Source organism: Clupea harengus, chromosome 25 (assembly GCF_900700415.2).
Source record: "Clupea harengus chromosome 25, Ch_v2.0.2, whole genome shotgun sequence".
NCBI lineage: Eukaryota > Metazoa > Chordata > Actinopteri > Clupeiformes > Clupeidae > Clupea > Clupea harengus.
This window is the reverse complement of record NC_045176.1, coordinates 8,867,072-8,892,972: the sequence shown is the minus strand read 5'-3', so window position 1 is coordinate 8,892,972 and position 25,901 is coordinate 8,867,072. Positions and strand designations below refer to the sequence as shown.

Here is a 25,901-nt window from a genome sequence, read left to right as displayed (position 1 = left end):
GGATTATCGCGCTCAAAATATGGATGGCGACTGCAAATCCATGTGCCCACCGCGTTTTGATTAATGTATCTGCACTCTGGCATCGGGGTACCAGCTGCCAGCATTGACAAACACCAGTTGAGCCTACACAAAATAACTCGTGGGTAAATCCTCTTTCGCCAAAGCCCCTCGGTGCCCGTTGGGGATGGCATGAGGTATGGCTCCATTCACTGTTTCTACATATTTGTAATCATTAAAAGGAAATTATTCCCACGACGGGATGTGGGTCTGGGTCGACCAACAGGTGTTTGAATTTGGCTTAGAGACACTGGCTCACGAGGGAAGGGAGCACTTGGTTGCCAGAATACTGGCTGCTCAGGCGCCCCTCATTTAACACGGTGTGGATACCCTGAACAATTGCAATGATATCTTTATTGCTGGCCTATGTTTTAGGCAGTGGCATATCCATTCCCGCGGAGGTTCTCTACGATGCACCTGGTATTTCAAACTTGGTCTTTTTGGGCAGCAGCTGCTTAAAACAAGCAAAGAGAGAGGCCCTTGCCTCGACGTCTCCAAGATGTGTTGGCATGGTTTGCTTGTCTTTAATGCACCATTAACCTTTGTCGTTGCACAATATGGGAACTGTAAAGCATGACGTATGTTATAATAAAACACATTTGCCACGATAGACCCCGCGCTGAAAGCTCTAATGTGAGCCAGCAAACTGTTAGGGTCTTGTTTTGTCTTCTACAGCAAGCAGCAGACAATTAAACTCGTGACCATTGGCGAGCCTTCATCAGCCAATTAAATTTATGTCTGCTATTTTTTTTTCAAGCTGAAAAAAGAGACTCGATGTGGGCTCCCGAGGACATTGATTTTGTGCCATCACCTGGCGTCCAGACTATGGTTCCATTTACACAGAAGAGAAAACGCTGAGCGTTTCCTAGAGTTACTCTGCTAACACCAGACCCTCAGCACCCTGCGCCATTGTCTCCACCTCATAACAGCTCATAAATTTATCAAATCCGACAATGTATTTGTTCTGTGGCTCCATTTTGATATGTAAGATTGGGCAGATGTTACGATTGACAACTCTGAAGCTACTTTTATTTGAGAGAATAAGAGCGAACTCCGGGTACAGCACAAAGGGGCTTTGGGAGATCTTCGGAAAACATGTACCACGAATAAACAGACTTCAACCTGCTCTATTTCAGCTATTGTGTCGTTCTGAATAATTAAGGTTAATAAGAAAAGGTTTGTATACTTTCAATGCCAGGACCACAGGTGCGGGGTGACATGATGAATGATGTGCCTGATTTTTGCCAAGCTCGAGAGCCCTTCTCTTGTACCTTAAAGCTGATAGAAAATATTGTCATTTCTTTAATTCACAGCATTACTTTCATTCAGGACAAAGCCGGGATGAAAAGCGTATGCTGCAATGAAGCACACTACGTGGTGGCTGCCGTGCCTTCGAAAAGAAAGAGATTCAATGCCCGAAGCGCGCTTTGGTTTGTGCGCAAGTACTCCATCTAAATCAAATAAAGGGAACCTTTCCAACTTTTAAAAGACCACATTTTACCTTTATTGAAGCTCCTACGGCTGTATCCATTAAGCATATGGTGCTTAGGCACCCGGCCTTTGTATTGAGGACGCCCTCGAGACTGCAACCGGTGTCTATTGCGAATTATTTAACTTCTTAGGAACCAGGACCGATCCCAGATAACAAGTGCACAAAGGCGCACGCGAGTACAAGATTTGCTTTTAAAAGTAACACCCTTTAGAAAAGCATAACAAATGAGACTGGCTGACATGGACGGGACGCACTGCCCTGATTCAGTAGACAGTCACTGCCATCTAAAATTATTGTTTTTCATTGCGTTTTATTGTAATGAATGTGCCTAAACACATATCTGTTTTGCGCACGGACATAGCCTGGCAACGGTAGTAGACAGTGGGTGCAGAGTGCTTTTGCGCCGAGTAGCCATGTGCGTCTATTCGTGCGACACTGAATTTAAAATGAAAAAATGTTCGGCAAAGATTTTATACTTGTTTCTCTCGAATTAAAATACTCGCAAAACACAATACATTTCAGGTATTTATTCCAAATTAAACTATTTGTTATAATAAAAAAAATATTATTATTTTATTAAATATTATTATTTTTGTTGTTGTTGTTGTGGTTATTATAACTGTTAGGTTACTATTTACTTTTAGTATAGGCCTCGTCAACTTTGTGACTTTGTGCTATTTTGCGCACTGATACTGTCTGATATTGTATACGCACGTTAGTACATTACTAGTAGAACAAGATGGACGTGTACTTGTTTAAACTATCTGTATGTTACTATTTAGGTTAAGTAAAGGCAGATCTAAAAAGCACCTGCAAGGGGAAATCCAAATGTATAACACCATTTAAAATATGCTGTCATGAAATGCATGTTTGTTTTCATCCAACAGTACGATGTGTATTTATATTCATTTATTTAGATTCTCTTTTGATTATGGTAATCCCGACAGCAGACGAGCAAGAGCAGAACATAGATAAAACTGTAGTAAAATAAGTTCTTGTCATAAATTACAGTAAAGTCAGCGGTAAACTTCTGAAAATATACGGAGTTTTTTCCAAAGTTTAAACGCGGTATGCGATCTAGCTATGAGTGTGGGTTCGCCTATGAGCAAAATATGACAGAGACAGCTGGCCCAGTCCAATCATGAAATCCCCCCCTCGGTGGACCATACACATCGGCAGTGACCTTTCTGCAGGGGAATCTGGGAAGTGCCTTTGACTGAATTAGCCATAAAGACGGCTCGCTATGATCTTTGTTCTAGGGAGAATGGGCTGAATATCGCGCTTAATATGAGAGGTATTGTGTCCAGCTTTTGCGTGCCCTATATGAAATATGACTCACCATTGATGTGCACTCGCAGAGGCTTGGGAGGCAGCCACCCTGTTGGGCTACGTAGCCTATTCGCTTTTCAAAAAAATCGCCTTCTACCCTATTATAATACGCGCACAGTGTTATCAGTAGTCCTTCTAGGGTTTACGACTATAGGAATGTACATACACAAATACAATAATAGACGTTGGCAAACCTTAAAACTCTACTGTTTTAAGGACATGCTTCAAAATATGATCCACCACTTTGTTGAATTTGAACAGACCCCTTCTTCCAGAGGGTGATTGGTGGGGATGTGCTATGGTGTGTCGTGGGTCTGCTTACATTGGTTCCACCACAATTCTTGTTCTACATCAAACAAAAGCGATTTTTCCTTCTGTTGATGAACGCACTTCCCCTTTAAAAGAAGAGAAAGTGCATTTCGTGTGAATTATAAGGCTCTCTCGGTGGTTGATGATTGATCTATTTTTATTCAATCTACTTTTTTTTACCTCGTGCAAAAGGGACAAAAAGTTAAAGAAAAATGTGATAAATTACAAATATGCTAATTTCATTCAGTTGAGTTGTAAGTGTGTCTCGCTAGAAGTGAATGAGGCCTTGCAGTCAGTCTGTGCGCACACGGGGAGCGGGACCCTGGGGTGTGGATCAAAGCGCTCCATTCTCTTTTATCCCCGGTATTCTCCCCCAAACCATTTCGATACAATATGTTTCCGTGATGGACGTCATGTGCTAAGGACATAGAACTCGTTGCAACCTAGCAAAATGTGTCTAGAGCCCTTTGTTCGGTACGACGGAGTTTTCTGAGGGCTTTTCTCGAAGTTGCCAGGTTTCTAAAGTGTAAAAGCATGCATCATTTTTCACCAGGTCCTGTTTTAATATTCACAAAAGAGAATCTATGAAACAGACCGTTCACTTGTTTGCTGGCATGAACTTCACTGCTGTCCAACTGATCTCTTTTCCTATTATAATCATTTCACAGCAGGGATGTATTTGCAAGACAAATGCAGTCAAAAGTTGAGCCCCACAAACTGGGCCTTTTCAATTAAAGAGGATAAATTCAATGCATGCGATTAATACATGCATCTCTACAGAATGACAGAAATAGGCCTACCACGACATTTTTATACTTTACAAACAAAATTGGTAACTTTAATACTGTCCATTTAAGAATAAAAAGCCAACAGATTTTCTCTAGAACACATTTACTTTAACACTGGTTAAACAACTTGAATTACTACCCTCATAGAATTCATTCAGTGTTCTGTGTGTACCCTTGACAACCTAACTACTCACTAATGCACTCAAGGTAAGCTCATTGGATCACCGTTCTGCACAATAAGAGCTGGGACAAGTGCAAAAGCTCTGGTGGAAGAGCTCTATCCAGTCTGACCAATGTTTCAGTCCGTGTGATTGGCTGAAATGGCCTCGAGCCAGGACTGGGAAACTTTCCAGACTTGACTCCCATTAACCCTGTATGGTGAAACTCTGCTGGAATCCAACACACCAGTCATCGCCATTTATCCACCAACTAATGAAACCAATTAATTTCTGGAGCCAAACAAAAAAAAATCACGCTTTGTGGTTTTACAACCTAAGCTTCAAACTCCCCCCTTCCCTCTCTAAAGGAAGTAACTGGAGAAAGACACCCTCCTCCTGTGAGTGTTTAAGGTAATAATATATATCTGACACCTGATGGCCCTTTCTATGGCAACAGCATGCCAGGAGCATGGCCCGTGGTAGCTGTGCCCAGATCCACAGCTGAATTTAAAAGAGGCTTCAGACGGCAACAAGCAGCAGTCGGCAGTAACAGGATACAGAGACATAATCACATAATCTCAATAAAAAAAGGCCATGGCATTTGAAAGGCAGGTTATGACACCCAATAACCGTCTGTTATAAATGACAGCCAACGAAAGGGGAAATTGCTAATTGATTCTAGGCTTGTCGGTGTGGGTCATGGGGTCTGATGTGAACAGAGCTTATTGAGGGGGAGCTGATGAGCTAATAAGCTGCAAGGGGCAGAAAGTAAACCCGATGAGGGGCGAGAGGAGTCTTCAATGTTTGCACACTTCTGACTAGGCTTGACAGTAATAATAAGAGTCACAAAACATGAATCACAAAACATGAATCTCCAAGTAAACACAGAGTAGAATGGAACACAGACTTCAGTCATTTAATGTAAACCACAACACGGCTAGAGATGAGACTCTTAGACAGAAAGATCAGGGGAGATGACAAAGCATTTGCTTTTTGTTCCCTTTTCTCAGTTTCCCCTTCCCCTCTCTGTTACATTCAGGCTAGGAAACAGCCCAGATATCCACACCAGTTATTGTATGGCCATGGCCATTGAGACCATTTCCAATGCCTTGCATTCCTGAGAGAAAGCTAAAGGACATTCCAGGAGTAGCCAACACCAGCGCGCACACACAGAATGCCATACCGTTAGTCATGTCCCTTCCTCTCGAGCTGCATTCAGGGTTCCAGGCTGCAGTCCATTGAACTCATTCAGAATAGGGCCTACTGGAGTCAGTTGATGCCATACTTTTTGTTGTCACTTTACTCAATGAAGCGTATAAGGGTTTTGTACATTGGAGACTGCTTCTTTTATTCCTTTTCAAAAACTTCTTTTACAGTGGGATAAGCAGCTCTTTTGGCAAATGTGACTTATCTGCACAGTGCAGCATTGATGAGTTGGCAGACAGTCGTCAATTTTTTTATGAGTTTTTTGTAATATTGTTTTGTGATAAGAATATGACTAATATCTGGGCATACATGTAAAGTCATACTGTCACATGCCAAAAAAAACTGTAAACATTTTTCGTGTTATACGTTGCATCTGTTTAATGGGTCTGATAATGTCAGAAATAAGGTGAAGTTAACTCTCAGCGAAAGCAGGGTGTTTCCTGCTCGGAGGGGGTGGCAGGGGAAGAGGAAGATCACAGCCAAAGTCTTCATCATCCCCATCTTCATGCTGGGACTGGACTTCTGAAATAGAAATGTTGACTCTTGAATGTGTGTTATAAACAAACATGCCACAAAGCTCAAGGGGTTTAGTCAAAACATTCACAGAAGATCAGATAAAAAAAAAACATCTGACATGACCTCACACCCACTAAGATCTTCAGCACGTCTACATTACGTGTCTCCTTGTTTCTTGGATCTATAAATTCTAATTTCGGAGGTGGTGGTTTCAACCATCCCAAGTCATTTCTGTTCGCACCAATCACATGAATGTGGGTACTGCCCATAGGAGGGGCAACATGACATTTCCCTGGCCAATTCTAAACAGGTCACAGACCCTTCATACACCCCCAAGATGGTGGGAGGGGCCGCTTAACCAAACCGTGTAACCGAATCAAACCAGTGGTTGCCCCCTTTCAGCTTCAGAGGAATGGCCACAACAATGCCCTTCACAACACAGCCCACAACACATGCTCCTCTGGGACTGACGAGGCTTTTTATCACCTAGAGAGCTTTGTGGCTCTTAAGGGAGGAAGAAAAAAAGGCTCATTACGACCTCTGAAAACTTTGTTTTCTTGTTTTCATTCAAGAGCGTTTAAAAAAAACAAAAAAAAAAACGCATTCACTGTAGAAGTAATCAAAGAAGTAATCAAAGTATTGCTCACAGCTCAACAAAATGAGAAGTTCTAGAAGAGTAACAGAGTGAGACAGAAAAAAGAAAACGGTGAAAGTGAGAGAAAGTGAGAGAAAGAGAGGGAGAGAGAAAGAGGTTCTGAAGTGCCCTAGGGGTGACCTAGGGCTTTCAGGTTGCTTGAACACATCAGAATTGCCTTTGTAGAGGTTGATTAATTGGGTCTGATAAGTTACCATGAATGAAGATTGTTATAGACATTTTAATGTGGATGGACTGGGTCTATAAATGCCTCATTCACATCCTCATTCACACTGTCGCGTAGCATATGGGCCAGACGTATTCAGGCACAGAAACACAATCCGGAATTTACTCGGCTTGTGTCTCATAGCAGAGGATACACTCCCCTTCCAGTTGCCGTTTACTAGAACGGTAAAAAATGAACACTATTATTAAGTTTAAAAAAACATTAAAAGTTATGTCACGTACAAGGAAATTAATTACAGAGCCATGATTTTTTCACAAGAGAACTTAAAATCTCTTGTCTCCTCTGAGTGTAAAGCGCTGGATGGATCGTGACCAGGAGCACTGACACATGTCTGCAGCCTACGGGTTTAACGTCCCTGAAAAATCCTTTGATGGCCGGACTTCAGTGAGTCAACCTGAGCAAATGAAGCATGAGGTTGAGCGTGCTAAACAGCAGCCAACATGGCCAGGCCACCTCAGATTGGGTGACCCATTGAACAAACATAATCTGCACTGTGACCACAATGTTTGCAGACTCTTTCCAAGTGTCACGACTCACAACCGGCTGGTGCCTTATCTCCAGTGTCTCAATTATGGGGTGTCAATAGTGATCTATGGGCCGGATTCCCATGCTTCAGCGGTGGGGGCTGGCTAGCTGCAGCAGAGGTCACTGCCCAGGCCCCTCTTGGCTGAAGACCAGTGGCTTTTCAACCCTTTAACCCTCCCGCATGCTGCCTGTCAGCCATGTTCACTGGCTCTAATCTATTGGGGCCCTCTGGACACCTCTCACAAAACTATCAGCTCCAGGCCTGTGCTCTTCAATCACACATGTCTATACACACAACCGTTCAACCACTGTTTGTTGATAAATCGTCTTTCAGAATTAACTCAGTTACTAAGGTTAGACTTATGGCCAAACAAACCGGTTAATTGGTACATCACCCAACAAAAAATAATTGGGATGGTCTGGACTCTTCATTCTGATGAAGAAGGTTTTGCATCAATTTGTTGGTCAATTTGATACCGCTGGCTTTCAGCAAAAAATCTGCAGCAGTTTCTAGAAACGGTCACAGTCTTTCCATGGTCCTTGAGTACACAATTGCTTTTGTAACACACTTGACAGCAATTAACAGGAAAAATTCTAGCCAATTTTGACCCAACATCAATTTTGTGTCTATATAAATTGAAAAATGTGATTAATTCAATTGAACCTCCGATCGTTAGTTTAATTTTATACTGTTAATTTTATATACGTATAGCTCCAATGTTAGGTTAAGAATTTATGACTTGCCTAGCAGTTGGTAACATGAGGGATAACAACCACACAATAATGGAGCTGAACACAGGACATGTTTAGAACTTAAAGAGTTTACTTTGCTAACTCTTTGCCTTTAACCATAAAAATGACAAAATCATTTAATCTCGTCTTTATAGCCGTAACATGACCTGTATGTCCCTACAATTTCTCCTGAGTCGTGCAAACACTCCTGGAGTCTCTGCTGAGTTCCGAAAGAAACGCTTCAGCAAACTTCCAGTGGCACACAGAGCAAATCCTCAAGATAACAACGGAGGGGGAACACTGCTGGGGAGCGCATGACACGGATCTGTGCTTTTTCATTATTGGATTGCCTAACATCTTTGGGTAGGACAGCGGTGTAATCTAGCAGATTAATTTGTTGGCTTCTGTGCATCAGATAGCTCTGTCTGAGAGCTTCCATATTGATGAAGGGAGATAAGCCCCTCAGTTATCTACCCCAGTCGTGTCGGCTAAGCTCATTAGCCAAGATCCTAATTATCAGAAAGTCAATAGCGCACAAATAGAGAGATTAAAAAGAGCTTAGACGGGACAACTGACTCTCTCTCTCTCTCTCTCTCTCTCTCTCTCTCTCTTTCACCCGATGAAGTTGTATTCCTATATACTATATGTTAAAAACATATTTTCTTTACCGATAAGTAAAGTAGCTTTTTGTTTTAATCTCAATGATTTAAATACTATTGCAACTATATCTATAGTATTCATAGCATAAACAGCATGTAATCAATATGTAATCAAAACAAAAGAAAAAATTGATTGTGACAAAACACCAAGAAAAAGCATCACGGTAGATTATTTCTTTTTTTTTTAACAGATGAGAGAGCTGGTTATGATCTTACCATGGCCAATGCGGGAGAGTGTGTCTGTGACTCTACTGCTCATGCAACTGCTCACGCAACTGCTCATCCCAGATGCACACGTGCGGTCCGACCTCTGCGGCCCAGCACCTATGTTGGGCTGAAGTGGGAGACATTGAGCTGTCTACGCAATTTCAGGTCCCTGTGTGAACACACATCGGTGTTAAGGTTTTAACCCACCAGTGGAGTTCCTGCAGTGAAGACAGTCTGTTTGCCAGGGTTGTCAGCTGCCTTCTTCCCAGGCATATCCCGCTAAAAGAGGGAAAAAACAAACAAACGTGCTGCTGCAAATGCAAACACACATATATGCATCAACATGTCTTCAAACACTAATGATGTCACTGAGGAACACTTATTGAAGGTTCCATTTGCCCCAGCTCTCTTGGCAACATCAGCACACGGCTCCGGTCTTCAAGGGTGCATTAGATCAAAGCATTTGCGCAGCAGTGATGGTGTTATTTACATGGGATCTTGACACCGGTGGGCCTTCTGAAAACACATTTTCAGCTTGTTTTCATCTGAATGGATTTCTGAAATGGTTGGCTTCCGGCAAACCCAGTCTGCCTACCCCTGGTGAATGAGGTGTTCAATGGAATACCACTGGCTGCATGTGTTCATTCGCATACAAAACAAAACGAGCCAACACTTATGCATATTCATCAGGCCTAACCAGTTGAGGCCTGAGATGAGAGGCTTAATTGGGGGTGCACCTGTTAAAAGCTGATCTGTGGCGGGGGGCCCTCTCTCTCTCTCTCTCTCTCTCTCTCTCTTTCTCTCTCTCTCTCTCTCTCACACACACACACACACACACACACACACACACACACACACACACACACACACACACAGGTGCAAGTTTCCTCTCATATTATGTCAAGGCAACAAATTATACATTCAAATTGAGTTCCTCGTTAAAATCACAGTACAATTACACAAATTGAATGTCTAAATCAACCTGCCTTTCACTCTACATGATGTGATCTACACATAAGTTATAACATAAGAGACAGTTGATTTAAAAAATTAAAAACAAAGGTTGCCTCTGGTTGCCTACTAGGTTGATCTGAACCCCAACAAGGGTTCCCAAGAAAGAAATCCCAAGAAGGTTGATTTGTGTTGAGCATGTCAACACTCCTCCTCGGATGCTGCGCTCGTCTAATGAGCGTCATTTAGCACTGCAAGTACGGCAATCCAGACTATTCTCATTTGTAGTTCCACGTTGGTGGAACGAGCTGTGTAGCACTACCAGAGCAGGGGCGTCCCTCTCTACCTTTAAGAAGCTCTTGAAGACCCAACCGTTCAGAGAGCACCTCCCCTTCCTAACTTGCACTTCGACTAGTACTTAACTTGCACTTACAGCAGTTACATTCCTGCACTTTTCTTTTTCTATTTCTTATGTAAAATAGTATTTATTGTTACACTAGGTCTCTATTGCTCTATTACAAAATCGTCTGGTAAATTACCAAATGTAAATCTAAATGTAAATATCCGCTCAACGTACCGTATAGGAAACCGAGGCGAAGTGTAAGGCAGCGGATTGTCTCTGGAAGTTGTTGCGCAAGAACATCTCATCCTTGATGGCATGGAAACTGAAGAACAACATGGTATTTCACATATAGGGCCCTTATTCCAGGCAACTGGCAATGGGCCAGCCTCCACTGTGCATGAACTAAAGCTAATTTAATAACTTGGCAAAATCATTTAGCTAATTTAAAGATCTTTTTTTATGAGAAAGATCCTAACCACAAACATGGGTGGGTCAGCACAATCTTCCCACACGTCACACAATAGCTTCAGTTCATGTGTGACGGACTTTGCTCAATGCTTCCTGCCCATCAATTAAATGAATGCCCACTGTATTAAACATCTTGTAATGATCCAAAATTGATTGTCTATACACAATCTGATTGTTATCACAAATGAGAGGCCGTGCAATAAAAACCCAATTATCTGTAGAAGAATAAAATAACACCTCTTTGTTAGAATTTCAAATTTCTTCTCCCATGTTGCAATGGTAATACGCAGATCTTTCTTGAGCCTTTGGTGAAGGAGAGAAAGCAACATTAACACTGAACTGCATTAGTGTGAGCATAGTATTCAAAACACATGCTGTTTTCCGCTGGTGGAATACATCACATGAGCAGCTGAGACAATGATGCAAGAAAGATGTTGTGTGTATGAGCCGTTTCAACAGGTGTGTCATCACAACACGTACGTATATAAAACAGTACCGTTTAATTTCTGTCTTCTGCTCTGCCACAAGCTTCTCCATTTTCTCCAGCGTGCTGGGGGGCTTCGTGCTTTCCGTCTTGTCCTCCACAGCGGTGGGCTTTGCTGCTGCGGCCATCTTCTGGGACATCAGAGCATCATGTCTCATCCCCATCTCTCTCTGCTCCTGCTTTTGTTGTTCCATTGTCTCCTCTGCTGCAAGGAGCTACACCCAAGAAAAAAGAGAACTGTGAAGAATGTTGATACTGAAATTGAGACACAATAAAGAATGTCCAATATTTTTTTTGAACCTGGTGAGTGACTCTGTGTCTTTGTAAGTGCACCAGTATTGTGTTGGCTGACTTTCTGCCCTGAAGAGTGACCCTGAGGTAGTTGATCTCTTGCTACACACTACTCATTTTTTCGGGGATAGCAAGTTGAAAAGAATTGCTTTCAAATGGCCTCTTGCGCTTTTGATGTGTGTATTTTGGGACCATATTGTAAGTTCATTATAGAATTCACTTTTGGACAAAAGCTGATTTGTGGCCGGAGCCAAGTGTCCACCCATGTGGCACGTCCATTCAAGGCCTGACCCAACTTTGTGACCAGTCGTGTCATCTGATTTAGTGCGCATGTTCACACAAGTGTGAAGGCCAGGTCAGCATGGGTCAAACTGGACCTGTTTCTCCTTCAATAAAAAAAGAAGAGGAAAGAAAAGAGAAAAAGAAAGGGGGTGGGTCCTAGCATCCAGTTAAGAGCCCTTGAGGGTATTCTCTCAGATAGCATGGGTGCTCAATGTGTTTTGTTTGTCTAGCCCAGGCCAGTGCAGAAAAGGTGGTCAGTCTTGGGTTTTTTGTTTTCTCTCACCCCTTTGCCTCACCATTCAAAAGGCTTTTGTGTGTGTAAAATAAAGTGGGTGTAGACGTAGGTGTTTCCCTGTGACAATAACACATTCTGCTTTACATGTTTACATAAAGGCTGGTGTGTTGACCACAGCCTCTAATGTGGATACATCTCAATCAGACTAATATGCTCATAGAAAACGGGTCTATGGTCAAGTGAACGCAGAGAATGGATCCCAGTAAGTGGTTGTGACACCTATGTTCAGCATGACTCTGAACATTCACAATTGTGGAGTGAATGTAATAAAAATGTAATGTGTCAAGTAAGTCAGACTTAGCTTCTCCAGAGCTTGTATGACTTCCAGATCTGACGCAGGTTTTATATGTTAAGCAGGACGACTGAAAAAGCTCTCGACAGCTAAACAAACTGCACCTCCATACATCTCTGGCTAACGAGAGCTCCTCTGTGTCGTTTGCTTTGCACACACTGCAGAGACCTGGCCTTGTAGCTGCCGGGGCACGTGCCAGTTAGGGATGGACGGATGGAGGCGCAAGCCCGGTAGGTAACGGCGCTCCAGACAGATAAGAGCTCTGCGCATACTCCCTCATAATGGGCAGGCGTGGTGCGGCGTGGCGCGGCGTGGTGCGGCGCTGGCCGCTTGGTCTGAAGTGGACTTTAAACTGGGCCCATTGTCCGGGGCCTTTCAGGGCCCCCGTCTCAGCCCACCCACTCCAGGCCGCTGCCATGTTGTGTCAGCTGCAGGCCGCATTCCGCTCACTCTCGGGGGGCCTGCCTGCCTGCCGCTGCGCCGTCCGCCCCAGCGACCGTCTCTATGTGGTCACCGTGTTGACAGAGCTATTGTCTGGCCCTGTGCTTGCCACCCACCCTACACCCACCCCCCACCCCACCCCATCTCTCTCTCTCTCACACACACACACATACAGCCACACACATACACACACACACACACTCCTGCATCCTCCCTCTTCAGCCCTTCCCACACTTTGCCTTGACAAGGCATGAATGGGCCATAGAATGAGGCCGGGAGCAGTGACAGTGGTTACTGCACTCAGGATGAGGTGTGCTGGCAAATGGGTGAAACAAATGAATTCAGCCTGATTAGAGAGAGAGGCTATCCTCAACATGGAACTGGGTATTATTTCATTTTCAAGTCATTAGATTAGGAAAAGTCTGTCCGGCAGAGTGGAACTTCATGATCCTACAACATGTTTACCATCACATTAGCCTTCATGGGTCACAGTTTCACCCCTCTTTGAATGTGAAAACGAAGGGATGTGGCTTAATCATCGTTCCATGAAGACTGCATCCAAAATATACTGAACATAGAACAGCAGTGACTGCACCCCTTTCCTTAACAACATACAACTGCATTTATCTGGTGCCAGTTTCTACCATACATTTACCCAACAATTATTACTAACCGAATAACTGTATTCATAAGATGGTGGACTTAACCTGATACTTATTCAGCTGTACACTGGTACAGCAGTGACAAAACCTCTGAAGTATTCTGCTTCATTTAATGTGCGCAAAACCTTTTGCTGAGCCACCGAGCATTGTAACATATTATGCACCATTCAGCATGCACCATGAAGAGCTGGTGCTTCTGACCAGACCTCTTCTTCTTATCTTTTTTGGTGAACAGGTGAAAACATTTAGCATGACTCAGTCTAATATGCCCCCTTGGAATCATTAACCAGCACCACTCTTTCCCCATCGCGCTGCTCGCAACGTAATGTGGCCAGAAGGCACAGTAATGGCCTAAATTCGTTTTTGGATAGGAGTAAGAGGGAAGAGAAAGGAGGAACAGGAGGGGGGAAGTGGATGTGACCCCAAGGATGTGGCCCAGTATTGACACACTGGAGAAAATAGTTGTATTTTAACTCTCGTGGTCAAAATCAATGGATCACAGACACCTGTGGCAGGAGCAGCTCATACCCCTATCTTTGTTCTCCTGGCTTGGGTGTCTGTGCTTGGCCTATTGACTAACCTTCAGCTCATGGGGCCAGGGCATGCAAACATCCTGAGCGAAGATAGCCTGACTCCTTAACACACTTTAATTCAGCCAGCCACTGATTGGACATCCAGTTTCTAGTCTCACTGAACCAGACCTATGTCGCTACATATGTCTAGGGTCGACCACGGGGGAGTCTGGCCTAAGTGTCTGTGTGAACAATTAGACTGTTTCGGGTGACAGACATATCTGAATGCTTGCAGTGGTGAAGCTCAACGTAGAGATGCAGACTCAAACAGGCCATGGCTAAGGTGAGTGGTGATTTTCTCAGATTGTGGGCAGGGTTCAAGAGGCCAGTCGGCCTTGTAAGTATAAGCTCTGACTACGGCCCAAATTTCATCGAGTTGTCCCTAGATACGTCTGGCCTAGTGAGACAACGCAGCTTCAAACACTTACCTCCTTCCTACGCATTGCCTCAATATTGTCAATCTCTTTCTCCATCCCCTTCTTCAGTTCATTTAACTGTAGAAAGACATTACAAAACTGAGATTAACAATCATACAGTGATGGGCAAGCTACTTGATATGTGTAGTGAGCTAAGCTACAAGCTACTCGCGAATAAATTCAGCTTCACTACACAGAAGCTACCACTCATAAAAATGTAGCAAGCTAAGTTACAAAAACCTGTCAAAAGTAGCTTGATAAATTAGTAGCTACTTTCAGTTAAACAAACTGCATGCCAAGTCAATGCAATGTTAGTGATCAACACAACTGTCAGTCAGATAAAGGCTAAAATATGTTTAGATTTATGTATTGAACAATAGCCCAATACAAAAAAAAAAAAATGCATGAGTTTACATATTAACATCACATGAGTTTACAAATTAAACTTGGCTAAGAACTGTCTCCGACCTCTGTTTAGGAAAACAATCGTGACTACCACTACCATCATACAGCCTTATGTGTGTGTGTGTGTGTGTTGCCAACTCCTCTGTGAGGAAACTAGCTCTCCCAAAAATCGCCAGAAGTCGTTAGATGACGCATGACGCACAATATGCAATTCTGAGAAGTAACATTTGTGCGCGAATACAAAGTTCTGATATTTTGCCCGCAAATACAAAGTTTTAATATTTTGCTGTTATCTAGTCAGACTGGCCGCGCAGCCGCTGTGTGAATGGAGATGAGACGATGACAGCCCTCGCTGTACTCAGCTCTCGTGAGTTTGGTTGTAACGTGAATTGCAGAAAGGTATATGTGAGATGCTTTTTCAGTGCTTTGTCAACACAATAATCCACCAAATGACAAAAAACATCAGAAATGTCCAGGAGAAATTAGCTTTCGAGGACGCTACTGCGCTACTTGATCAATAAAGGAGCTTAGCTACTGAAAAGTTACTTGGTTTTGTAAATAGCGACGTTACAGTCAAGCTACTGGCAAATGTAGTTAAGCTAGTAGCGTCGCTACAAGTAGCGACGCTACTGCCCATCACTGCAATCATATCAACACATTTAACGAAGTAAGACTGAATAAATGCTAGATTCTGTATGTGTATGGAGTCTGTTTCTAGTACATCGATTTTCATGTAAGTTTGATTGAAAAACTTCTCTGTAAATAAATATTCCTATAACCAAGCTGCTTTATAAAAGGACAATGAATGAACCCCTCATGGGCAAGGACTGTGACAGTGTGACAGGCTGCTTAATGAAGACCATGGATTTGTCCCCACAGTCCTTCAGACCCATAGAGTGACGTGAGGGCTGTTGTGTGGGTGGACATGCAGATGCACCACACTGGCCTGAAGAACTAGCCCCGTATGTGTATTAGAGCACTGGCTAACACCTGCTTACATCAGTAATTTCAAACACACTCCTCACCCAGACCCTTTCCACCTTTCCATCCTTTTCTTGCTACTTATGATTTTGGAAACATAAACACCATTATACCCCCATACTCATGCTCATATCTGTAATTAGGCAATACACTAGTATCTGTCAAATCTTTAATTTAAAGTATTCCAAAAACCTACTTTATGTCCTTCATAGTTTGCTGCTGTGGTCTGATGTGTGTTAATATGGAGGTGGGGAAAGCGAGTGTGTTGTGGTGTGGGGAGGGCAGTGGTCATGGTCCTCACAGAGCCAAGCTTACGCCCAGCTGGGCTTCACAAGGAGCACTGCCCTTCCCTCCAACCTCTCATTGGAGGTCCCTCTAAAAACCCCTTCAGGCTATGGAAACAAATTATACGCCCTATTGATCAACGTCACAAAAATAATATGGAAACAGGTTTTTATTTTTTTCCCTTTTCATTTTTTCCCCCCACCCCATTTTACATTTTTATGCTCGGGCTCGATGCTAGAACTCCACAACGAGTTTTGTCACCGGACAAAAGGGACCTACTTAACAAAAGAGAGAGAGAGGTGAAAAGATTAGGGGGTGTTTTTTGAACTGCTACACTAAATATGGATAATCCCTTTCACTGGTGATTGAAATGACATCGAGAGGGTCTTTATTAGCTGCTTTCAATCAGGGTCTATACAAGGTGTTGCGCCACCATCTGCTCCAGGACCATTAACCGCCCTCCTCATTCTGCTCCGAGGGGTGGAGGAGCACACTGGAGTGGCAAAAGCAGAGCCCTTTTGATCTCTTACCTATATGGCGTTTTTGTCTGAGCTACCCTTTCACCGCCACTCTCAATAATGGGTTTAAAATGGACATTCAGCCATACCTAGCTGCAGAGCTGGATTTAGGCAGTCCTATTGTAGTCAAGCATGACAATATTTGTTTTTAAATCATTGGAATTTGTTCCAAAGATGCCATAATATATAGCTATGACCCACCCATCAGTCTGCAATTAATTTAACTCTTAAACTACTAATAAATAGACCCCGGTGAAAGAATGACTGGAGCACCATGCCAGCAACAAGTGACATTAGTCAAGTTTGAGAGTGAAAGGGGATTTTTTTTTTTCAGTTAAAGAGCATAATTTAATATGTGCACTTCATTAGGAAGGGAATGAAGGCAGCGTTGGAGGACCCTTGCTGCTAGCCTCCAAGCACCCCTGCCAGGACGAGGGAGGACTTTTAACCTTGTGAGTTCTGTATGGCCAGACTGAATGATGGAGTGTTTAGAGGCTCTGACAGACTCTTTCACTCTGTCCACAGTGGTGTTTTCATTTTCTTTTCGCTTCTTTTTTTTTTGCTTTGTAGATTTAGTTATCATCAGAGGCTCCATTGTTCCAGAGAGTTCAATTGACAATTCAACACCAGTACATTTGGGGGCTAACCAGATCTTAGGGCAATTCAGCAGCTTATTGGATTCATGCTTGTCACTATTCACACTTGAAACCAGCTGATGGACACAGAAATTTGGGAGAAGCCATGTTAATTTAAAATCTCAAGCAGGGAGCCGCAAGCATACAGCACCGGACCACAGGTCTTCTGTGTGAGTTCTGGCATGAGTCTATTCTCAGCATCAAGCTGTGTTGTCGCTGTGTTGACCCACACACACCTAAATCCATACATTCTGTTTACATGCTATAAAAGATAGCATATAAAACACTGATGAAATCAAATGCCCAGCCCACTGACACACACCAGCACATTAGTCATTAACTTTTACAGTAACGCGACGGCTCTTAATAACCTGAAAACAAACCATAAAGCAATTAAGTACCTCAGCCTGCACCTACCAGTTGCTCTCCTCCACTGAGAGAAGGGCACAGAGCACTCTGCTGGCATGCTGTCTGTCACCGCTCACTGTTTAACCTGACACAAGCTTCCGTGTTTAAATGTGTAAACACTTCTCTTACAGGAAGCCCCCACTGGTGAAGAGGCGGGGGCTGAAAAGGTGGGAGCTAACATATAATACCCCTCCTAATGCCCTAGAGGAAACAAGGAAATTAATAAAAAATGAAAGGAAAAACTATGGCTGCTTATGACTTTCCAAGGCCGACCAATCCAGGCATCACTGTGGAACAATCAGCAGGATTCCAGGCACCAGTTCATGATTTGGTAAGCAGGCAGAAGAGTAAGTTACAGTGTGCTTATCAGACCAATATTGATGCACAGAATTTGGAGTGACCCTGAGGAGGCAGACTGGCAGCGGCCATCCTAGGTTCCCCAGGGTCCATCCCAGGTCTAATACAGCCGTGTACTGAGAAGGGAGAACTTGCCACAAACGTCATGAACCACAAACAAATCTGAGGTTTTTTTTCAAACGTAATAATCCCATAAACATAATGACTGCTCACAACAAACGTAATAACTAATTTCCCACAAATGTTTGCAGGAAGTTAGTATGTTTGTGGGAAGATAACATTTCTTTATTACATCACGAATGTAAATGAATCACTAGTTATATCACTTGTTATATCAGTTGTAAGAGTATGTCTGTTAAAAAGCATCAAAATCAATCATCACAAACACATTGTAGATGTATGACAGGGTCAAAAAATTATCCAGTACTGATCATCTGATACTGCCGACCTATCCATCATCTAATACTGCCGACCTGGTCAGGCTGAACTCCCCTTTGCTTGCTGAAGCCAAGTCTCAATAGTGCTTAATTCCCCAATCCCAGTTAGGCCGGTGACGACACAATGCAAATCTCTTGGTATGATTATTAGACAGATTAAATTGGATAGATTGGATTCAGACATTCAATCCATTCTGGCTAAGATGCAGAATGTTATCATGTAGTGATGTTCTATGTTTGTCGGTTATTACAATTTTGGCTAAACATTTGAAAATGGACAATAACAATAGGTGACCTATGAATTGAGCCCCTAAGAATAATCTGGACATAATACACACAACACTCAAGGCAATCTAAACATTTAATGAATTGTAAGGATTTTATTTTGAGGAAATGTCATTAGTTAGCTAAGATTTGTGACAACACACTTTAACAACAGGTAGAATTTTACCATATTAGTGATTTATTACATTTGATGTAATAATTATTACGTTTGTGGGAAATTAGTTTTTATGTTTGTAGTACGCAACATTTAAAACGATTGTGGGGAATTAGTTATTAAGTTTGTGGTAGGCAACATTTATTTCGTTTGTGGGAAGTTATTAAATTTGTGGATGTAACAGAGGTGCTTTAGTGGGCTCAACTATAACCTTACCTTCTTCCTGCCAGCATCCTTCTCATTAGTAAGCTGCACTTTCAGCTGATTGTTTTCCATGGTCATCTGAAATAACATGCAGGTGCGTGTCAGTACATTAACATTAACATGAAATCTTATTTCTTTAATGGTAGGTCTCACGACAAATAAACATGGTTATCAGAGTTGATGGTTTAGATATGTGGTGCTGGAGAGATTGCGCCATGCATTGCCTTTTGAACGGTCCTCCTTTCTTCATTTGCTTTTATCGTCAGCTGCTTTAAATCGTTGGCTGTGACAAAGACAGAAAGGTCAGGAAGAGACAAGTGGACTAAGCAGCAATGGAGGGAGGAGGACACTAGCGGAGCATCTCGACGTGACATCTAAGCACTTTAGTTTGACACCTCTGAGCCCTGTGGCGGGGGTTAGGGACGGGAGTGGGCCGTAGGTCCTGACTGGGCACTGACCTGGCTCTCCAGCTTTAGAACCCAACCATGCTTCCCACCCACTACTCCCTGAGCGCGGCCCACGAACAGTGACCACTAAGTTCAAGGGCCAAGTGTGTGTTTGCACATCACTTCTTTTTTTTTTTTTTAAAGACACAAGAGCCCCAAGGCCTTCGTCACACCCTATACAAAAACCTTTTGGCAGGTGGCTTTTTGAGGGGTTTACAATGCAAGTCATATCAAAGAGTGGGATGTTCCATTCAGATGGACAATACACAGTCCTGGTGTACTATACTTAATTTCCAATCAGGAGAGAATACAACATGCCCTCATTTGTCTGTCTCGGTTACTCTCCAGGCCCCTGCCTGCGCTAGTTAATGATACATTAATCTCAGAATTTCATACGTATAGATGACTCTGATAGAGCTCGATCAGGATCAAGATAGCTCATGGAACAAGTCCCATTTTCATGGTTACCTAAGTTACATAAGGTGTGAATGAACATCAAACATTTAGAGGAGATAAAGCTGGCACCCTTTACAATACACCTGTCTAGTGTTTGCTTAGTTCTCAAGGACTCCCACACGCTAGAGTAGGCCAACAAGTGTTGTCAAACAGTGCTGCTGTCTCACACTGAAGAGCCTCATAGAGATGAATTTACGTCACCAAAACCAGCAAACCACTCCCGTGATAAGATTACTATGGCTAATTCATATTATACAAAAGGTTGTTTGAATTCAAAGTCAGAAACTGCTTCAGTAATATGAATGAATTAATGTGAGTGATACAAACAAAAATACAAACTGGAATAACTGATCAAATGTACCTAAAGCTTCAATGTTTTTTTCTTTGGCCTCCAGGTCCTCTCGGAGCTGCTCCAGGTCGATGTACAGAGAGTCAATGTCATCGTTAAGCTTTTCATTTTCCTCTTCCAGCCTTCCATTCTCATCTTTCAGCCAGTCTGTGTCAGTTTCCCCAGTGTCCTCTGCATAGCTCTGAAAAATTACACAACTCCCTTTTAAACTTTTTCATTTCTTTAACCCCCCGGAACAAAAGGCACGCTGCTCAAGCTGCGTGGCAAATATGAGTACTATTCAAAGACAAAGCTATCGTACAACTTTCTGCCTCCTACCCTTTCCCTACTGAATAATAAAAAGAGGGGGGACAAAAAGGCAAAACTCCGGCCCAAAGGAGTCTTTTTTTTTCACCCCTTTTCTTTCGCCCCCGGAGAAAAAGAAGGCAGTACATTATATACAAAGACCATAATTCATGGGGACATTTTTATTGACAGGGATAATGCATATCATACTGTTTGTGTGCCCCTGTCATTCAGGTCCATTTATTCTGGGAGTCCACACACAGGCAGCTGGGGCCTCTCCACCCACGGTCCGAGAGCTGCTTTCTTGCTAGTGAGCACAGGCTGTAACCAAGCAGGACTGGACGGGGCTGGGGGTGGCGGAGTGGGGTACGGGGGGGAGGAGGGAGGTTGTGGGCCGCAGCACCAGGGGGTTTCGCAGAGAGGCGGGTTTCGGGGAGGGAGGGGGGGCTTGTTGCCTTTGTGCAGTTCCCTCGGTGGCAGAGCTGCCAGTGTCACCAGGATCACATCACATGTCAGCCCACAGAAGTCAGCCGACTGGGAGCCGCATGGAACCCATCAGGTCCCTGTGATAGCCACGCCGCCGGGCCCTCCACTTTGTGCCGCAGCCACCATTCATGCCCTGGACATTAAGGGGGCTTTTGCATGCCTGTCACACTTTAAATCTGTGCAGGCGTTCAAAAGCTTTCAAAGCTTTCAAGATTTTTTTTTGCTCTGTGTGTGTGTGTGTGTGTGTGTGTGTGTGTGTGTGTCTCTCTCTCTTTTGCTTGTTGCTTGTTCTTTTCTTTTCTTTCATAATGAATGCAGACATTACTTTGTATGCAGGACTGACCATGAAATAAAGAAATCCAACTTTTTAATTTTTTTTCTTTTTGAGTTATTTTTTTTCTTTTTTCTTTTGGAGCATGCAAAGTTCTTTTTCTTTTATGTAGCGTTGCTGCTTTTGAACCAATAACACCAACACAAGAACACAGAATTGAAAGGGAAAGGAAATATAAATATAAACCAATAGCTTCTTGACTATAAGAACCAATAACTTTTAACGAGTATGTCTTTAGCCCTGCCATTCAGTTGTTTACAGCTTGAGGTCACACACCAGAGGATCCCCCTGTCCGCCTTCACCCATAACTGAAGTGGGCATCTGAGGACAGTCCCACCAGCAACAGATGACCCTTGCAGACCCCTCACCTCATTGTCCCCTGCATACAGTACCATCTCACCAAAAGTACAGACAACAAATCTCTGCTCCCTCTGCTTCTCCCCTCCTCTCTGTGCCTCCCGCTTTCGATTGATTGCCCTCTGTCTCAGTCTCCCTCTCATCCCCCTCTGTTCTTTACCCCACCCAACTCCACAGCAACAGCAAATCCATGGCCACACACCAAACATTCATCCTTTTCTAGAAATACACCCCATCCATGCAGACATGCTCACATTGCACCGTGTTCAGACCCCCTCCCATCCTTTACCTCTGGCTCCACCATCTGCCAAGGGTGCAGAACTACAGGTGATTAGCCATGAATCTGCCCTGTGCGTAGGGCTACTCTCATTAGCACAATCAACAAAGACCTGCCTCAGCTCAACTGCGCTCATGTGTTACATGGTGAGTGGCAGCTTTTTTTTGTGCTCAACCTTACCCACCATCTGCACACAGAAGTGCACTCTGTAGGCCAGCCAGCGCTCAAACAGCCAGCATGAGAGATGACTTGCCCTCGGGATGGATAAGAGGTGGAGAGAGCCACATGGAGACGAAGACAGAGAGAAGTTCAGGGGTGATTAAAAGACAGAGAGAGAGAGAGAGAGATGGAGAGAGGGGGGATGGCTGCTAAGGCATATTAAAGAGGCCATAATAGCATAGTTCACCTTTTGACATCTCTGAGCTCATTAATGCATTTTAAGTGCCCATTCAGCACTGAAAAAGAGACAAAAACCATCAACTATTAGCCAGGCAGCCGTGGCCTTATGGCTACAGACGCAAGCTTGGGACTGAAAGATTGCCAATTTGATCCCTATACTGGCAAGAAAAATGGGGTGGGGGGGATGAACAGTGTCTTCCCCTCAACATCCATGGCTGAAGTGCCCTTGAGCAAGGCACCTAACCCCCAACTGGTCTCCAGGCGCTGCTGCTGCTGCTGCTGCTGCTGCTGTCTTCCTCAATCCTCCTCCTTCCAATACCACCTTTCATTTTGTGTTTCAGGAGGTGTTTAGAATGGATTAGAAATTCAAATTGCTGGTAAAGATGCCATCTTCATCGAATGCTGGTTTATTGGAGGTTCCCAGCAAAAGCCGTAAGAAAATAGGGGACGCAGCATTTGTCAATTACGCCCCAGTGCTATGGAACATACTGCCTATAGACATCAGGGAAGCCAGCTCGCTTAACATCTTTAAAAGAAAACTAAAAACGTACCTCTTCACATTAGCCTTTAACTAGCTACCACTTCGCACTATATATATATATATAAATACTTTTAATTTAATTTAAATCTCTACTGGTGATATTAAGGGGTTGGATTAAATATATCTCTATAATTATAATTATATATTTTTTTTTTTTGCACTATATCTTTGTTATGTTTCTTTGATGTCTATTTTTATGTGCATGTCATTTCTTTGTGCATATTATGTATTTGCTGTAAAGCACTTTGAGCTGCATTCTTTTGCATGAAAGGTGCTATATAAATAAAGTTTTATTATTATTATTATTATTATCTTGATGCCAGTTCTCACCCAGATGTAACCATGGTTATCTCCAATGGAATAATTAATGCAGGCCTACATCTGGCTACACGAGACTAACAGTTCTCTAAGTTCTCTTGTCAGAGACAATGGGGAATCTTCTGACCACATCGACCCCCCATCCTATTTCTTAGATACTGTACCATTGTGTTGAGCTGCTCCTCATATTCAGCCACTTTTTCAGTTAAAATGAGCATTTCGAAGCTCTGCTCTTCCAGTTTGGTCAAAAGCTCCTCCACAATTCGATTATCAGTTTGACCACCTGGGATTGAAATTTTGTTTTGCGTGGGGGATTTCTAATGTTAAAAAGAAGAAAGGAAGGATCATTAATGTATTCACTAGGAAGTACATTAATAATTAATTTAGCTGGTGCATGTCAGTACATTTGAATGACACTTGTATGTGCTGTACACTGCCTCCACTTGCCATTTTTTGTTAAGGGCACCAATAACTTTGAATATAATAAATTAAATGTCAAAATATGCACTTTATGTACCGTACCTTGAAACTGTCCTTAATGATGTGTATGGCCTCAACAAGCTGGTTTTGATAGCTTTTTTGAAGCAGCGCTATTTTCTGCAAAATGAAGAGAGTAAAATAGTATGGCTATTCTAATCATAAGCATTAAAGTGTTTGTAGTAAATAAAATTGAGTTGGAGTACCTCTTTGTGCATGTCCTCCGCATTCCTGGACTTCCTCTGCATTAATGTATACAAATCAATAGCTTCCCTCTGTATCACAGTGATATACTGGGCCTCAAGGCACTTCATTTTCACCGCCACCTCTTTCTTCACTACTTCCATATCCTCACATGCACAAAGAGTGGACAAACATCTTGCATTAGAAACATAAATTATTCCTCAGCACAAATTCAGCCTGGACATGAGGGGTATTTCATGGTTTAGTGCAAACCTGGGTATGTTAAAGTGGTAAACCTCCTTAGAGAATAGTCCTATGGCATCATTCTCCTAGCAATACAAATCCATAGGGCTCTTCTTTTAGGAGGGTTTACCTCTTACTCTGAGTTTACTTTCCCAGGGTTGTCACTAAACCATGCACTTAGAATGCCCTCAGGTCCCTGTTGCTGCATACCTGTATATTGGCAGTCATTCATAGTGGTGAAAGAAAAATGACTTAAACATCCTGAGAATTGTTAGTTGTCTTACACCTCAACTTCTCCCAACAATTTTATGAAGCCTTGGAGATCATTTTTAAACATTATACAGTCAGATCAAACAGCCCAGACACAAGCCAGCTAATCAATTTGTTAAGACACTACAGGCCAGAGGAGTCAGGAACACTCCTGGAGAAGCCACTGTTTGCTGCCACAAAGCCACCATATGCCATCTCAGCAGGCTGTCAAGGCAGCAAGAAAGCCAGTCTCCGAGGTCTAAAGTTGAAGGAATTCGTAAATAATGGAAGGAGTGCAGCAGGAGTGAATTGACCAGTAAATATAAGCATAGAGGAATGCGCTGAGGCAATGTCTCTCTGGAATATCTCCGGCACCATCGCATTCTTATTGTGTTTGGCAGAAACTGTTATCTGTATGACTAGGAAGTACATTGAAAAAGAGGTTTCGTTGAAAGCAACGATATTCATCTGCAGCGAACATTTTTGCTTTTGATTGTTTATTACTGTGACTGCAATGTTTTATGCACATTTTGTAACAGAAGTTGACTCACCATACGAAGGGTTGAATTGTTTTCCCCGAGCGTCTGCAATGACGGTAGTTCAGACACATCAGTTTGGACAGAAACATCCCTCTTAAAACAGCCAACTCTTACTTGATTCTCTAAACTCTTGCCTCTAAAAAGATATGTAAAAGTTTCATAGGTATTTTTATCTATCTGACAAACACACATCCAAGATAGTAGGCTATAGCTAACAGAGTGATTACTCTTATGCAAGTACATCCAATATTGTCAGTGTTATGGGCTGTTGAAATTACTTTAAAATATCTTGAATTTCGCTGAAAAGAGAATCATCGGCCTCGACAAAATTGTTATACATTTTCCGTTCTTTTTTTCCTTAAATTGTGGTGCGGTAAGAGAACGACGGATATTCCTACTACTAGCAAACCTCCAGTTCGAGGACTGTGGCGAACCGTTGCTATAGCAACTTTACGCAATGAGGAAGTGGATGATTGAATGCTGGAAAGTCTGTGACAGTAGTTGGCTACTTTGAGTGGTTTTATCTCTGTTTCTTATGTTCACATAAAATAAATATTTACCCTATTTTGAATAGGCTACACACTTGATGTTAATAGTTCATTATTAATCACCACAGAATTAGAAACAAGAGAAGAATTGACTCCTTCTCATTCTATATTAATCTGTAAGGCTTAGATAAACTGCTTCATGTCAATGATGATTGAGTCAGTAATATGTCGATTATACTCGATAGCACACGGACAGCTGATGACACCGCGGACTTGGACACCAAGAACAAGGAATTGGAGGGTACACAGTCGTCCGCATAAAGCCAGTTGTAAAATGTCTGATACATGTCAAGTGACAACCGTTGTGCTACAGTAGGTTTGCATAGGCATACAGGTATTCTTTTGGAAAGGACCACAAAAGATGGAATGAGGACATGAAAAAAACTTTTTTT

General features: G+C 42.8%; 1 protein-coding gene and 1 long non-coding RNA gene across 5 annotated transcripts; both read right to left on the bottom strand.

The window, feature by feature from the left end:
* Positions 1-4,959: 4,959 nt before the first annotated feature.
* LOC122128847 lies at positions 4,960-9,444 on the bottom strand. Its single transcript, XR_006151654.1, has 3 exons — positions 9,067-9,444; positions 8,869-8,986; positions 4,960-5,861 (listed from the first exon to the last, which is right to left on the bottom strand). It is a non-coding gene; the product is annotated as an uncharacterized LOC122128847 (long non-coding RNA).
* An 806-nt stretch (positions 9,445-10,250) lies between these two features.
* Positions 10,251-25,374, bottom strand: c25h10orf67 (chromosome 25 C10orf67 homolog). 4 transcript variants are annotated; one of them, XM_031563320.2, is made up of 10 exons: positions 25,240-25,374; positions 23,954-25,097; positions 23,793-23,867; positions 23,435-23,587; positions 20,289-20,457; positions 19,038-19,103; positions 14,369-14,434; positions 11,118-11,320; positions 10,859-10,924; positions 10,251-10,475 (listed from the first exon to the last, which is right to left on the bottom strand). In XM_031563320.2, the coding sequence occupies exons 6-10, from the start codon at positions 19,101-19,103 to the stop codon at positions 10,379-10,381; spliced, it is 498 nt and encodes a 165-aa protein (XP_031419180.2). In that variant the 5' UTR covers positions 20,289-20,457; positions 23,435-23,587; positions 23,793-23,867; positions 23,954-25,097; positions 25,240-25,374; the 3' UTR covers positions 10,251-10,378. The 4 variants fall into 4 exon arrangements, 3 of the variants coding, with proteins under 3 accessions (XP_031419180.2, XP_031419179.1, XP_042559693.1); XR_006151662.1 differs by lacking the exon at positions 10,251-10,475 and having other exon boundaries at positions 10,630-10,924; positions 23,954-24,097; positions 24,974-25,097; XM_031563319.2 differs by lacking the exons at positions 10,251-10,475; positions 10,859-10,924; positions 11,118-11,320; positions 14,369-14,434; positions 19,038-19,103 and adding an exon at positions 19,130-19,308 and having other exon boundaries at positions 23,954-24,097; positions 24,974-25,097.
* Positions 25,375-25,901: the final 527 nt, after the last annotated feature.